This window comes from Mus caroli, unplaced genomic scaffold (assembly GCF_978045245.1).
Source record: "Mus caroli unplaced genomic scaffold, Mus_caroli_1 scaffold_15, whole genome shotgun sequence".
Taxonomy (NCBI): domain Eukaryota; kingdom Metazoa; phylum Chordata; class Mammalia; order Rodentia; family Muridae; genus Mus; species Mus caroli.
Genome location: NW_028227270.1, coordinates 65,629,681 through 65,644,225, shown reverse-complemented (window position 1 = coordinate 65,644,225; position 14,545 = coordinate 65,629,681). Strand labels below are relative to the sequence as shown.

The 14,545-nt window shown below is 50.8% G+C and overlaps 1 protein-coding gene across 1 annotated transcript in view; it reads left to right on the top strand.

The window, feature by feature from the left end:
• The window catches only part of Cdhr2 (cadherin related family member 2), a 34,507-nt gene that overhangs the window by 6,874 nt on the left and 13,088 nt on the right, over positions 1–14,545 (top strand). The window contains exons 2-16 of the mRNA XM_021180083.3: positions 4,176–4,238; positions 4,493–4,564; positions 5,483–5,622; positions 5,752–5,805; positions 7,006–7,092; positions 8,636–8,725; positions 9,297–9,422; positions 9,499–9,645; positions 9,741–9,816; positions 9,921–10,036; positions 10,131–10,364; positions 11,151–11,306; positions 11,412–11,573; positions 11,831–11,892; positions 12,506–12,749. Coding sequence (XP_021035742.1) covers positions 4,187–4,238; positions 4,493–4,564; positions 5,483–5,622; positions 5,752–5,805; positions 7,006–7,092; positions 8,636–8,725; positions 9,297–9,422; positions 9,499–9,645; positions 9,741–9,816; positions 9,921–10,036; positions 10,131–10,364; positions 11,151–11,306; positions 11,412–11,573; positions 11,831–11,892; positions 12,506–12,749 — 1,818 coding nt within the window. The 5' untranslated portion in view covers positions 4,176–4,186. The remainder of the gene's footprint in view (positions 1–4,175; positions 4,239–4,492; positions 4,565–5,482; positions 5,623–5,751; positions 5,806–7,005; positions 7,093–8,635; positions 8,726–9,296; positions 9,423–9,498; positions 9,646–9,740; positions 9,817–9,920; positions 10,037–10,130; positions 10,365–11,150; positions 11,307–11,411; positions 11,574–11,830; positions 11,893–12,505; positions 12,750–14,545) is intronic.

The following is a 14,545-nucleotide window of genomic DNA, read 5'->3' as shown; positions in this document are numbered from 1 at the left end:
AGTCCCTGGGTGAAAACAGCAACAACCAAAAAAAAAACAAACAAACAAACAAACAAACAAACAAACCCCAGAAAAATCAACCTTCAATTCCAGCACTTGGTCAAAAGAAAGCAGATCTGAATTTGAGGCTAGCCTGGTCTACATAGCCAGAGACAAATACACAAACAACAAAACCCCATCCACCTCCATCCTGTCCAGGATGCTTGAGTCTGGGCAGGGCTCTTCGTGGAGATGCATCGCCAGGCATAGGTTTCATTCAGTATGGTTTCCTCACGCCTGTGGCCACTGAGTGTTGACTACCAACAGGAGCTCTGAGTGGCCGGCCAGTCACTTCACTCCACGTGAGCTCTACAGAGGCTTGGTCTGGGACAACCTATCCAAGGGCAGCTCAGGCTCCTTTCCAGCACAGTCCCGTGTTCCTGGCTCAAAAGACAAGAAGGGGAGGCCACCAGTCTTGTAGCCTTGGCAGAGGGCATCTCTGGAGTCACGTTCTCATGGCCACTCCTGTCTCATGTCCTCATTGTTCTTATGGGATGTGTCCCAGTCGGGGTCACTGTTGTGATAAATCACCATGACCAAAATCAGATTGGGGAGGAAAGGGTTTATTGGGCTGACACTTCCACATCGCTGTTCGTCATTGAAAGAAGTCAGGACAGGAACTCAAATAGGGCAGGGACTTGGAGGGGTGCTGCTGCTTCCTGGTCTGCTCCTCATGGCTCCCTCATAAGAACTAAGAAATCACTTATATAAAATAAGCCTATATTCTTATAGAACCCAGGACCACCAGCCCAGGGGTGGCTCCGCCCACAATCGGCTGGGCCCTTGCCCATTAATCAGTAATTAAGAAGATGCCCTGAAGGCTTGCCCAGAGCCCAATCTTACGGAAGCAGTTTCTCAGTTGAGGCTCCCTCCTCTCGGATGACTTTAGCCTGTGTCAAGCTGACATAAAACTGGCCAGCACAGGATGTTACTGGCTCAATAAAGAGATGACTGAGTGGTGACACAGGAACATTGGAAGCAAGTGTGGCAGCTCACCACTTCCAGAGGAAGGAGCCTGCCACCGTGGGCCAGAAAACAGGGGGAAGGGCTTTCTTGTAATTTCTTTCATGGGAAGAAAGGTGGACAGGAAGCTAGAGAGTAATCAGTCAGGACTGGGTGTGCGGATAATCTCTGGGTGCTGTGGGTGGCAGTGGTAATCACCCACCTGTGTAGTATTTGCCCCGGGATTTGGAGTGAGAGACACTGAAGGGTGGTTGGCACTCTGGCTCTGAATTGTTCCATTTATACAAGAAAGGTGTGTCTGGAGGCTTTGTTTGCTGTCTCTGGAATTAGCTCCACTAACTCTCCAGCCAGCCACACCCCAAACAGAGCATCATAAAATACAGGAAATAAAAAAGCCACAATAAGCACGCCTGGTTCAGCCAGCACTCAGGAGGCAGAGGCAGGAGGATTGCTACAAGTTCACAGCCAGTCTGCTCTACAGGCGAAGTTCCGGGCCAGCTAGGGTGATGGGGCAGCAAATATAGTTTGCATTTCTTACAGAGAGGAATGTTAAACAATGAAAGTACTTGTGTGCTATGACGCATGATCACTGTGTATTGCCAGGGTTGGAATATATCTGGCAGATGGTAGGTGGTAGGTGGCAGCCAGTAAGTTGGGACTCTCATCATGCAATGTGCACTCAGGACATGTCAGCAGACATTTATTTATTTATTTATTTATTTATTTATTTATTTATTGATTCATTGCTTTACAGACAGGGTTTCTCTGTGTAGCCCTGGCTGTCCTGGAACTCACTCTGTAGACCGGGCTGGCCGTGAACTCAGAGATCCCCCTGCCTCTGCCTCCTGAGTGCTGGGATTAAAGGTGTGCGCCACCACGCCCGGCTATTTATTTTTTAAAAGATTTATTTTATGTTTATGAGTATGCTGTAGCTATATAGATGGTTGTGAGCCTTCATGTGGTTGTTGGGAATTGAAATCTTTTTTTTTTTTTGGACCTCTGCTTTCTCCCGTCAACCCCGATTGTTCAGTCCCTACTCGCTCTGGCCCAATAATAAATAAGATTTATTTATTATTATTCACAAATAAGTACACTGTAGCCATCTTCAGACGCACCAGAAGATCTCATTATGGGGTAGTTGTGAGCTACCATGTCGTGGCTGGGATTTGAACTCAGGACCTCCGGAAGAGCAGTCAGTGCTCTTACCTGCTGAACCATCTTGCCAGCCTGTCAGCAGGCATTTAAAATGCCCATTCCCCCAACCCCGTCCCCTCAGTGTCTTCTATCAGGTTGGGGAAAACTGAGTGTCTTATTTAGTGTTCTGTGGTTGTGAAGAAACACCATGACGGTGACAAATCTTGTAAAAGGAAGCATTTAATTGGGGCTGGCTTACAGTTTCAGAGGCTTAGTCCATCATCATGGTGGGGAGCGTGGTGGCACAGAGGGAGACATGCTGCTTCTGGAGAAGTAGCTGAGAGTTCTGTAGAACTCTGACCCAAAGTCAGCAGACACTGGGCCCGGCTTGGGCTTTTGAAACCACAAAGCTCACTACCAATGACACACTTCCTCCCACAAGACCACACCCCTCCTCCAAGGCCACACCTCCTAATCCTTTCAAAAAGCTCCACTCCCTGGTGACTAAGCATTCAGGTATCTGAGTCTGTGGGGGCCATTCTTACTCAAACCACTGTACTGAGGCAAGATCGATCTGAATCAAAACAGGAGGCTTACGCTGGGGCTTCGGAGCTGGTGGACAACAAAGGGGTGGTGGCCAGACTTAACTGTTGAGGGGACCTTGAGTGCAAGGGAGCCAGCTACGGCAGAGTTTGGGGACTAGAGGGACCAGGAGTGGGGATACCAGTAGCGAAGGGGCAAGAGATGCATTCCTTTCCATGGGAGTAACCATTAGCCTTTGCTCTATGCTCACTGGGAGCTGGCACTGCACTGTAGAGGCCAGGGTGCCTTCCTCACGGGGAATCCAGGGCCAGAGGGGTTGTCCACAGACTCTGGGCTGCACAGACCGCCCCACTGAGTCTCTAGGTGTCTCATGTTAGCCTTAGGCAGCTTGGGGTTCCTGGTATCGTTTGCCTGTTTCAGTAAGGATGGGGGAGGAGGAGTCAGTTCCTTCTGGAAAGCACTGAGCTGTGTGGACAGGAAGTGGCCCTGGAGGTCAGCTTGGAAAGTAGGGGGGGGGGCAGAGATCTTGCTGAAAAGGGATGGTAGGACAGAGTGGCATGTGGGAACGTTAGCGACGAGGGAGGTCACTGGGGGTCTTGGAAAGCTCTGTTTAGGAGCCGTCACAGGGCTTTAAGCAGGAGACAAGGAGATGAGATGAGATTTCTTTCTTTTTTTTTTTTTAAATGTATTTATTTTATTTATATGATGAGTACACTGTAGCGTCTTCGGACACACCGGAAGAGGTATCAGATCCCATTACAGGTGGTTGTGAGCCACCATGTGGTTGCTGGGAATTGAACTCAGGACCCCTGGAAGAGCAGTCAGTGCTCTTAACTGCTGAGCCATCTCTCCAGCCCTAGGATGAGGCTTGAGTTGGAGAGAGTCCTTGAGGCAACCAATGATATTAACCATGGGGCACGGGGAAGGTGGCCAATATGGCACAGTAGAGTGGAATGGAGGGGGCACAAATTGGATGCGATACTTCTAGAGCTAAGATATGAAGGGGTGAGCCTCACACGTGAGTTGTGACAGACCATGAGCTGTGCTTCACGGCATATGACCATAAAGCTTCGCTCCCCTGCCTACCTCTCTTCCCCATCCACCTGGCCCTCTGGACCCTTGATTCTGAATAGTACCGAGGTTGTGTGTGAGACAGGGAAGGTGGAGCAGCAGTTGAGGGTGTGAATGCTGGAGTCAAAAGACCTGCTTTCCAAGCCAGTCCTGTCACTGTTTTCTGTGTGGCCTTAGCCACACACTCAAGGCACTTAGAACAGCACCCCATGCTCAGTTGGTGCTGACTTCTGGGGTTAAGTGTAAATTCAAGCATCCTTCCTACTCTCTGACTTCCCTGTGGAAGATGCACAGAGGGTGGTAGACACCCTGGCAGAGCTACAGAATGAAGGACACAGATAGCTTGGGGCCAGACCTAGGCAAGTGGGCTTTGTCAGGAGGGAGGGCTGTGCCTAATTGCCTTTTCGTGACACTCTTTCTTTTAGGTCCCTTCAAGATGGCCTGGCTGTGGCTGCTTTGTGCACTGCTTCCTGCCTTCACGGTATCTGGTGAGTGCTTCCTTCCCCTGCAAGAGCAGTATTAAACTGGGGACCCCCAGCAAGACCTTGTGGGACTTGGGTCTCACTAGTGAATGCCCAGACAAAATGACCCACACTAGGTAGGCCCTGGGAGGACTATAGAAGAGTCTTGGCTTAGTTGGGTGGTCTGGGCTGAAGGTTGGATGTAAGGGGGAGGCATCCAAAGGACCAGCTGGTGGTGAGGTGCAGGGTGTCCAGACGTCCTCTTCTGTGTGTCCCTACAGTGAAAGTCAACTCGCCACCATCGTTTGGGAGCAATATGACATTAGTGACCCTGCCAGAGGACTTACCAGTGGGTGAGTAAGGGTCTTTATGCTGAGACAGAGCCCAGCGTTTATCCTGAGATTCTCACATACCTCCTGCCCATGTCTAAGGAACAGCCCCTGAATGATCACATGTACAGTCAGCCCTCTGCATGTATGGTTTAACAGCGCAGGTTCAGCTACCAGGGGCTAAAATACTCAGGGGTGGGGGTGGGGGTGGGAGGAGGGGTTGTAGTAACTTTTATTCTTGTCCTTACTTCATAAATCAATTATTTCCACCATAGTCAGTGTTACAGTCATCTAGAGGGGATTTGAAATCAGGGAAGACAGGCTTGGGTTCTACAGCAAAAGCCCCACCACTTTCCATGACGGTCCTGGGTATCCACTGATTTCAGCATCTCAGGAGTGTCCTGGAACCAGTCTCTCTGGATACCAAATCTTTCTGCTAATCCATTTGAGATTGGTTGATTCTGAGGTTGTGTAGGACAGAGGACCTCAGTCAGGACTCTTGCTCATCAGCTTGAGGACAGAACACCTCAGATAAGCATTCCTTCGAGCCAGAATCATATCTCCCTGCATCGTAGCATTTTCTAATCCAAGAGAGAAAGGGTCTCTCTTATCATGAGATGGTCATTTAACACAGTTTTAACAACAACAACAAAAAACCCCCAAAAGACAAAACCAGCCATTAAATGGCCAATGTACCTTCCAGCTAAGAGTGCGTCTTCCACAGAACACTACAGCCATTTCTAGTCTTACTGAAGCACAGTGCACAGAGGCAGGAAGAGAGGCTCTTGGTGGTGATGGGGTGGGGGAATTGGTGGTGATGGGGGGCGGGGATCAGAATTCCAGCTCTCAAGTCTCATCTGCATCCTCTGCCTTGTGGGCAGCTGAATCAGATTACCCTAAAAGAGGTAGCCATGGACCTGGGTCAGCCCTGTTCATCTGTAGGTGCTGTGGCCTTCTGGTTGGTGGCTACAGACAGTGATAATGACCAACTGACCTATGGAATTAGTGGCCCAAATGCCACCTACTTCTCCGTCAACTCAAGCACTGGGGAAGTGAAGCTTGCCAGCCCTTTGGACTTTGAGGTAGAGGATGGTGGGACAGGGAAAGCCTGGGGAGAGGGAACAGGCAGGGGCGGCGCTTGGAGCCAGAGTTCTGGGAGCACGGTTAGGATCCCTCACTGAACCGGGCTTCTTCTCTCCCTGCTGCTACAGACAGTTCCTTTCTTCAAGATCACCATCTCCGCAAGTGATGGTCTCAACATCAGAGTAAGTGAAAAGAGAGAGGGGAGGGTGGTCAGGGGTGGGGCAGACGGTGCCAAGCGTCCACCTCTGATCGCATGTCTATTTCAGGCAAGCAGAGAGTACCCCAGTTGATAGTGCTTCAGTGTTGATTATTTTCAAAAGGATGTGTTCTACCTTGTCATACAACATAACCCAGCGTTTGATATTTATTAGCTACTAAGTATTTGGCTTATAAAATGACAGTGTTGGTTTGTACTAATATAAATACTGATTTTAAAAATTATTCTCTTTTACCTCATGTGTGTGAATGCTTTGCCTGCATGTATGCCCCTGCACTGTGGGCATGCCTGATGCCTACAGAGGCCAGAAGAGAGCGCTGGGTCCTCTGGAACTGGAGCCGCATCAGTCATTAGTCACCACATGGGTGTTGAGAATTGAGCGGTGGTCCTCTAGAAGAGCAACAGAGTGGTCTTGACTGTGTCTGTTGTCTCAAAGTTACTGTGTCTGCTCAGTGACTGGCGTAATGTTGTCTCCAAGTCTCTGCATACACCCCATTTTTTCTTTCTTTCATTGAGTGGCTCCCCCAGCCCTCCTCCTCCATCCTCCTGTTAAAGTCATGGTGGTTTGGTGGCAAAAGCCTGTAATCGCAGTGGTTGGGAGCTAAAGGCACAAGGATCTATAGTTCAAGTCCACCTTTGGCTACGGTGTGTTTCAGGCCAGCCTAGGATAGGTGAGGCTCTGTTTAAATAAATAAAGGCAGTTAAGAGAGCAGATTTATTATGGCTCATGGTTCTGGCTCAGTGCCAAGGGGCTGCATCTGGTCAAAGACTTTCTGCTGGCACTCACAAGGTTGCACAGAATATCACGTCTGTTTCACGGCGTGGGAACCCTTCAGGGTACTTTAGTTGATTCCCTTCATTGGGTACTCAGGTTGATCAAGGATTACAGTACGGGAAGAAAAAGTGTTAAACCATGCCCTGTTATGGAGCAAACACGTTCCAGATTTTAAAAACTGAATGCTTGCAACTTCACATGCACCTAATATACAACACACACACACACACACACACGCATGCATAACCATGAAGGATGGAGAGGGAGGATGGAGGAGGGAAGGGGCATACATCATACTTCTAGATAGCAGCATTTTGTGTAGCATCCCTGAAGCTATCCTGGCATCATAAGTCATATTTTCTGACCTCACCTGGGCTTTCTCATCTGCAGACAGCCGAGATGCAGGTGATTGTGCAAGACAGAAATGATAACATACCTGTTTTCCTGAACACTGAATTCTCCACCAACATCAGTGAGGTATCTCTGGGGTCTTAGTGGGGCAGGGCATGGGGAGGGCATCCAAGATACTACTCAGTAGAGCGAGACCTGGAAACTGGTTTGGGAGGTGCAGGGCCATAACAACAGGGACTGTTTTTTTTTTACAGGAAAGCACTTCAGAATAGAAATCTCTCAATTGTAGGAAAAGTACACAGAGAAGGGTGATTATCGCATATTTCTGAAGAATGGCGGTTGCTGACTTAGACAGTGTGGGTGATGACAGTGTTACCCCATGCCTGCCACATCTGCGTGACTGCTGTCTCTCTGTCACTCCATCTCTGTGTCACTGCTGTCTCAGTGTCACTGCCATCTCTGTGTCACTCCGTTTTTCTGTGTCACTCTATCTCTCTGTCACTGCTGTCTTTGTGTCACTCCATCTCTGTGTCACTCCATCTCTCTGTGTCACTCTGTCTCCGTGTCACTGCCATCTTTCTGTGTCACTGTCATCTCTCTGTCACTGCAGTCTCTCTGTCACTCTGTCTCTCTGTGTCACTCTATCCTGTCTTTCTGTGTCACTGCCGTCTCTCTGTCACTCCATCTTTCTGTGTCACTTCATCTCTCTGTGTCACTTCATCTCTGTGTCACTCCATCTCTCTGTGTCACTCCATCTCTCTGTCACTGCAGTCTCTGTGTCACTCTATCCCATCTCTCTGTGTCACTGCTGTCTCTGTGTCACTGCTGTCTCTGTGTCACTCTATCTCTGTGTCACTCCATCTCTGTGTCACTCCATCTCTCTGTGTCACTCCATCTCTCTGTCACTGCAGTCTCTGTGTTACTCCATCCCATCTCTCTGTGTCACTCTTTGTCACTGCTGTCTCACTGAAGTCTCTGTGTCACTCTGTCTCTCTGTGTCACTCCATCTCTGTGTCACTCCATCTCTCTATCACTGCTGTCTCTCTCTGTCACTGCTGTCTCTCTGTCACTGCTGTCTCCCTGTCACTGGCTGCCTCTGCCCTGAGGTGTGGATCCTAGTGTCTCTGGCTCTGAGCTATCTCACTGCCTCTGCAGCTTCAGTAGAAAGACTCGCCATTTCTCTGTGGTCTCAGCACACACTGGCCTGGCTTTCCATCCAGTCACTTTAGGCCACCTAGAGATGATGCAGAGGTCTGGAGCGACAGGGATCCTCAGGCAGTGGTGAGGCTGGGCCTCAGAGGCTGGAGGGTAGAGAGCATGAGGAGGGTAGAGCCAGGCAGCAGCTTGACTTCTGAGGCCACCGAAACTGTCTGAGCCATGTTCTGGGAAGAATGGGAAACTTTCAGACGCCACATGTGAGGGAATCCGACCGTAGCCATGGGCCGTAGGGCTACAGGGAGCCTTCAGGAATATCTGCGTAGTGGAGAGCCATACCCAGGCTAGGATGCTCTCTCACTTATGGCCTTAACTGTACATCTCAGGCTCATCGGATGTGTGTGTGGGGCTGTCCTGCTGGGCATTCCCATCTTAACCATCTGATGCCTCTGCTGAAGGCCCAGCCCAGGGTTGGGGTGGGAGGGACATACAGGTGAAAAGCCCCTTCTTACAGACCCTGCCGGTCGGTTCTGTGGTGTTTTCTGTGCTGGCGGAGGACAAGGACACAGGGGCAGCCGGTTTGGTGCAATATTTCATAGAAAAGGTGAGTGTGAAGAGTCCCTGCGGCCCCAGGTGGGAGCCGGCCTCACTGTGTCTTACGTCCACCAGGGGGCAGCATCTTCACAGACAACCATAACCCTGGCTCCCCAGCCTTTCTCTGATCACCCCCATCCCCACCTCCCCCCTCAGCCCCCAACAGGGAGCAGTCACTTTCCCAGTTGCTGAGGGAGGACCCAATCTTGCCTCCACCCCCTTCACCAGCACTGTCAAGGCCTCCTTAAGCTAAAACACTTGTAGCTCCCAGGAGAGCTTAAGGCTCAGGGAGGCCCTGGGTTCTTGCTGCTCAAACTTACCCAGATAGATAACTGAGATAACTGAGGCACATGTGTGTTTTGAACTTTTTGTACGCCAACTAAAAACTTAGTTTCAACCCCCCCCCCACCCCAGCATCTATACCAGCCCAGGGGAGAAATCGAGGCTCCGAGAGATTAAGTTCCTTGGACACATTTGTGTTTCTGGCCCATGGTAGAGCCAGGATTTGACCCCATGTCTCTGCCAGTAAGGAGGAACAGTGGTGTCACTGGGACCTCATCCAGGTGTTCTCTGTATCACAGGTCATCCCCAGTACCGCCAACAGCAATAATCTCTTCCGCATCCTGGAAAATGGCTCCATTGTACTGAATGACAGGCTCAGTTACAACAACAAGAGTGCCTTCTACCAGCTGGAGCTGAAGGCCTGTGTGAGTGGGGTGTAAGCAGAGCTAGGGGGCTCAGCATGGTGGCACTGGCTCACAGAAGGCTTTCTCTCCCCTACAGGACTCAGGGGGAATATTGGATAACAAGCCAAAAACCCAATGCTCCCAGCCGGTCTTCGTATCCATCTCAGTGATTGATGAGCCAGACCTGGACCCTCGGTTTATCAGGGAGTTCTACTCAGCCTCTGTGGCTGAGGATGCCACCTTGGTATGTGCTGGGGGAGGTGGTGTGGGGGTGAGGGTGCTGGGTAGCCATGGCCACCTGAGAAGAAGGTCAGATGCATTCACCGAGCCTCCTCCCAGGGGACGTCTGTGCTGACCGTGGAGGCTGTGGACAGTGACAAAGGCATCAATGACATTGTGACCTACAGTGTCTCCAGTGAGAACCTGGGTGTCCCCTGGAGAGGGCTCCGGTGAGGCTGGGGTGGGGCGTGGTAGTCAGAACCCCTGCAAACAGCTGCTGCAAATGCCCCCCTCTATCAGACTCCACGAGGCCTGGGTGGTTCAACATCAGGGAAAATGGGGTCATCTTCGTCAGTGGCTCCCTGGACAGAGAACAGCTGCTTCTGGAAAATGAAGAAGTGCAGATACAGGTCACGGTGAGTGGGACTCCCTGTCTCTTACCCCTTGGCCTTTGCTCTCACTCTCTCTGAGCACCGCTCTCTGCTCGCTGGCTTCTGTTCTGCACCTCAGGCCACCGAGAAGAATCTGAACATCTATGGGCAAGAGGCCAAGGCAAGCATGTGGGTCACAATAAGGGTGACAGATGTCAACGACCACAAGCCGGAATTTTATAACTGCAGCCTCCCGGGCTGCTCCTTTAGCCCCCAGGAGGCCCAAGTCAACTTCACAGGCTACGTGGATGAGCATGCCTCTGCCCGAATCTCCATCGATAATCTGACCATGGTGGCCTATGATCCAGACCAGGCAGGTGCAGGGGGGAGGGGAGGGGCACTGATGGCGGAGGACTGGGGAAGGGGAAGATCACAGATGTGGGAGGGGAGCAGCAAAGGGGAAGGGAAGGCAGGGAAAGAGAGCGATGGTGGTTGAGGTTGACGTGGCAGTGAATTACAGAGCACAAGGCAGGACAATGTGTGGGGTCCGGGGAGGGGAGGTAATAATATGGTGGTAATATGGCGGGCAGCACGGATCTACAAAGAGGAGGTTGTTGTTGTGTGCTGTGTGGTGATGTCCAGGGGAATGCTGAGGGATGCTAAGCAGAGGCTGTGTGGAGTGGGGGTTGACATTAGGTGCTAGGCAACAGTGGGTGGTTGTGTTTCGGGTGCTGTTGGCTCTGGGTAGCCTGTGGTTTGGGGAAGTAAGGAACCTAAGAGAAAGGTGGCGTTCCAAGTAATCTGAGTCAACCTGGAAGGAATTACCATGGAAAGGATGGTAGTGAGTGACAGGGAAGACCACGGTTCCCTGGGGCGACGACGTGGGGTGGAGTGGAGGCTGATCAGTGGTGAGCGTAGGCTGGTGGGTGTGGTCAGCTGGCAGTGGTGAAGGGTGGGCGAGGCTGCGTTGGTACAGCTGAGCAGCCAGCCCAACTTCCTAGACCTGGACTACTGTCTCAGTCTTTTCTGACTCTCTCTGTACATCTCACCGTCTCACCGGGCAGAGCTTCTGTGGAAGGCCGGAGCTTGGAGAGGGAGGGAAAGACGCAGGAAGGTGATGGCAGCAGCATAGTCCGTATTATATCACCCTCCTTTATAGGGCGACAATGGTACCTTCCTGCTGTCCCTGGATGGCCAGGATGCTGAAGCCTTCAATGTGTCCCCAGAGCGAGCGGCAGGGTCTGTCAGTGTGCAGGTGGTGGTGAGAAACTCAGAGATGGTGGACTACGAGAAGAAGACAGTGATGGTTGTGGAGGTATGGTGTGCCAAGATGCTGAGGGATGCGGATGCTGAGGGATACAGATGCCATGGGCAACTGGGCTCTTGTACCCTGTACCGCTGCATGCTCTTCTGTCCTCAGGTTGTGGCCACTGACTCAGTCAGCAACGACTACTCTGTTGCCACGGTGACCATCCACCTTAGAAACATCAATGACCACAGGCCCGTGTTCTCTCAGAGCCTGTATGAACTCACTGTGCCAGAGCACTGTCCAACAGGTTATCTGGTCACTGACAAAATCCAGGTGAGTGATGTTGGCTGGATCATGCTGGGGGAGAGCTGCTGAGCAGGGCTGACCTCAGACTGTCCCAGACTTTGTTTCATTCAGTGACACTGGGTCTCTGCGAGCATGTGTACGATGTATCTGGGTGTGTGGAGTGTCTAGGTGTGAATGCAGACATGGTGAGCTTTGAAGCCAGGATGCACAGCAGCTGTGTCAAATGGGTCTCTTGGTGACACAGATGGCCCTGTTTCCAGTGTTCTGCCATCTTTGCCTTACAGGCTACAGACCTGGATGGGGATGAATGGGGTCCTATCACCTACAGTCTGCTTCCAGGAAATGGGTAAGATCTTAAGGTGGGTGGGGGTGGGCATGGGGTGGGGGATGGGAATCTTCTCTACTTTGCCATAGGGCTGGGAGAAACAACAGAGCACCCTGAAAAAAAAATACAAAGTGCCCAGTTGTGTGTCCATTCCAGAAAAACAATCGGAAAGAAATTGTTGGTTTTCTATGACTATACTAAAATACCGGGGGCAGGGTATTCTACAAAGAGAAAGGTTTATTTAGTTCTGGAGACTCAGAGGCGTGGGGTGTCATCCACTATGCCCTGTGAGGACTTGAGAGTATACTGAGTCACATGATGGGGTCCTGTATGACACAGAGAGATCACATGACAAGATAGGGAACCAGAGGAAGGGAAGGGGTGAGGGACAACTTCCCAAAAGGTCCTACCTCCCAGAGGCTCCTGCAACCCTTGACATCATCACACACTGTGGACCAAGTGTCCAACACCTGGAAGCATGAGAGCACTCACAGCTGGGCCAATCCACTATCATGAGTATATTGGGAATACTGCACAAGGGTCATGTTTGTCTGTGTTATCGTTTGTCTGGAATTCAAAGTAAGTGCATGTCCACCCTGTCCTTTTATTGGCTAAATCTGGCCACCCCGAGCAGAGCAGACCTGTTTGAGGTGGAGCCAAACTCAGGGAATCTGACGGTGAAAAATGGCACGCTGCTGGACCGGGAGAAGCAGGCCGTGTACTACCTCACGCTGCAGGCCACTGACGGTGGCAACCAGTCGACCACCACCGCCCTGGAGATCACTCTGTTGGATATCAATGACAACCCGCCCGTGGTCCGAGGCTCCTACAATGTCTTTGTGCCGGAGGAGAATGGCAATGTCTCTGTGACCATCCAGGTTAGAGCCACACAGGACCTGGTCGGGGACTGTTGGGGAGGGGACTGTTGCCGCCACTGCATAAAGTCTCAGCTTTACAGTGTGGCCCTGAGGAAGTTGTTCAATTTCTCTAGACATCTATTTCCTCTTAGAAAACCAAGCGTTGTGGTCTTTATTCATGGGGTCAGCAGGGTATAACGAGACAAAGGACCTATTGTACCCTGTGCAGGGCTGGTGTGCAACAGGCCTTCACAAACAAATCACTCTTTAATATACACATTCCCAAATCATTCCAAAATGATTCGATGTGGCTTACTTAAAAAGTAAGATCCAAGCAAAGCGTGGTGGTGCACACCTTTAATCCCAGCATTCCGGGAGGCACAGGCAGAGGGATCTCTGAGTTTAAGGCTAGCCTGGACTAGAAAGCTAGCCAAGACTGCTAGGGCTATGCAGAGAAAACCTGTTTTGAGAAAAGCAAAACCAATAAACAACCCAAGCAAGCAAACAAAAACCAAGATCCAAACAAAGAACAAATAACAAGAAATGGGTGATATTATTATTATTTTTTTAGAGATTTATTTCTTTATTTTATGTATGTAAGTACACTGTAGCTGTCTTTAGACAGACCAGAAGAGGGCATCAGATCCCATTACAGATGATTGTGAGCCACCATGTGGTTGCTGGGAATTGAACTCAGGACCTTCTGAAGAGCAGTCAGTGCTCTTGACCTCTGAGACATCTCTCCAGCCCCAATTGGTGGTATTACTAAAGGGCCAATAGTAAAACCCAGAACACAAAGACAGCATAAGGCTAAGAAGAGCTCTCCTTTAGGCTGACCCGGAGGGACATCTTGTGAGAAGGGGCTTGTGGGTCCTGACAGGCTGTCCCTCTGTCCCTCAGGGGCTGAGGCTTCCTATGGATGGTCCAAGGCTTTTCTGGCAGTCTCAGGGCTGTAGTCCAGATCTCAGTGGACTCGCTCCTTCTGTCTCTCTGTCTCTGTCTCTGTCTCTGTCTCTGTCTCTCTCTCTCTCTCTCTCTGTGTGCGCCCACGTGCGCATACATGCGCACATGCGCACATTGGTGTTTTGCCTGCATTTGTCTGTGTGAGGGTGCCAGATCCTCTGGTATTAGAGCTATAGACAGTTGTGAGCTGCAGTGTAGGAGCTGGGAATTGAACCCATGTCCTCTGTCAGAGCAGCTTGGGCTCTTAACCTCTGGGCCATCTCTCCAGCACTCTGGGCCTGGTCTTTACTCTTAAAGAGTTTTCTGGAAGAAACGTTCTGATCTGTCAGATCCATGGCATCCTTATAGATCCAGAGAGGTGTTTGGCGAATGAACTGGCCAAGTACCGAGCGCCTTCGTGGGAGTGGATTGGTCTTGCCTTTGGAAGAGCCCCTCTGGTTGCTTATGAGGGGCTCATTTCCCAAGCAAGACAACAGAACTGAAGAGAAGGCAATGATGGTGGGATGAGTAGTGGGGAAAGACAAAGAATAGCTTCCATCTCAACCCCTGGCTCAGCACTGGCTTCCCACCAGGTCCTCTGCTGAGCCCAGTGCTCAGAGGTGAAGCCAATCTGACTTCTGTTCTGGAGCTCCCACTAAAGCAAGTTGCAGACCTTTACTGATGATGTCATCTGTGCTATCAAAGGTAGCAGGGCTGTGTAGGGAGCTGCAGGGATGACAGCATGGTTGGGAGGCAGGCAGAAGGGCCCAGGGTGAGGCTAGGGGAATGGAAAAACATGTATTTTTTGTGCTGGTTCACTTCAGTACAATCTAGCATGCTTGGGACCTGACCAGACAAGAACACATTTGTTTACA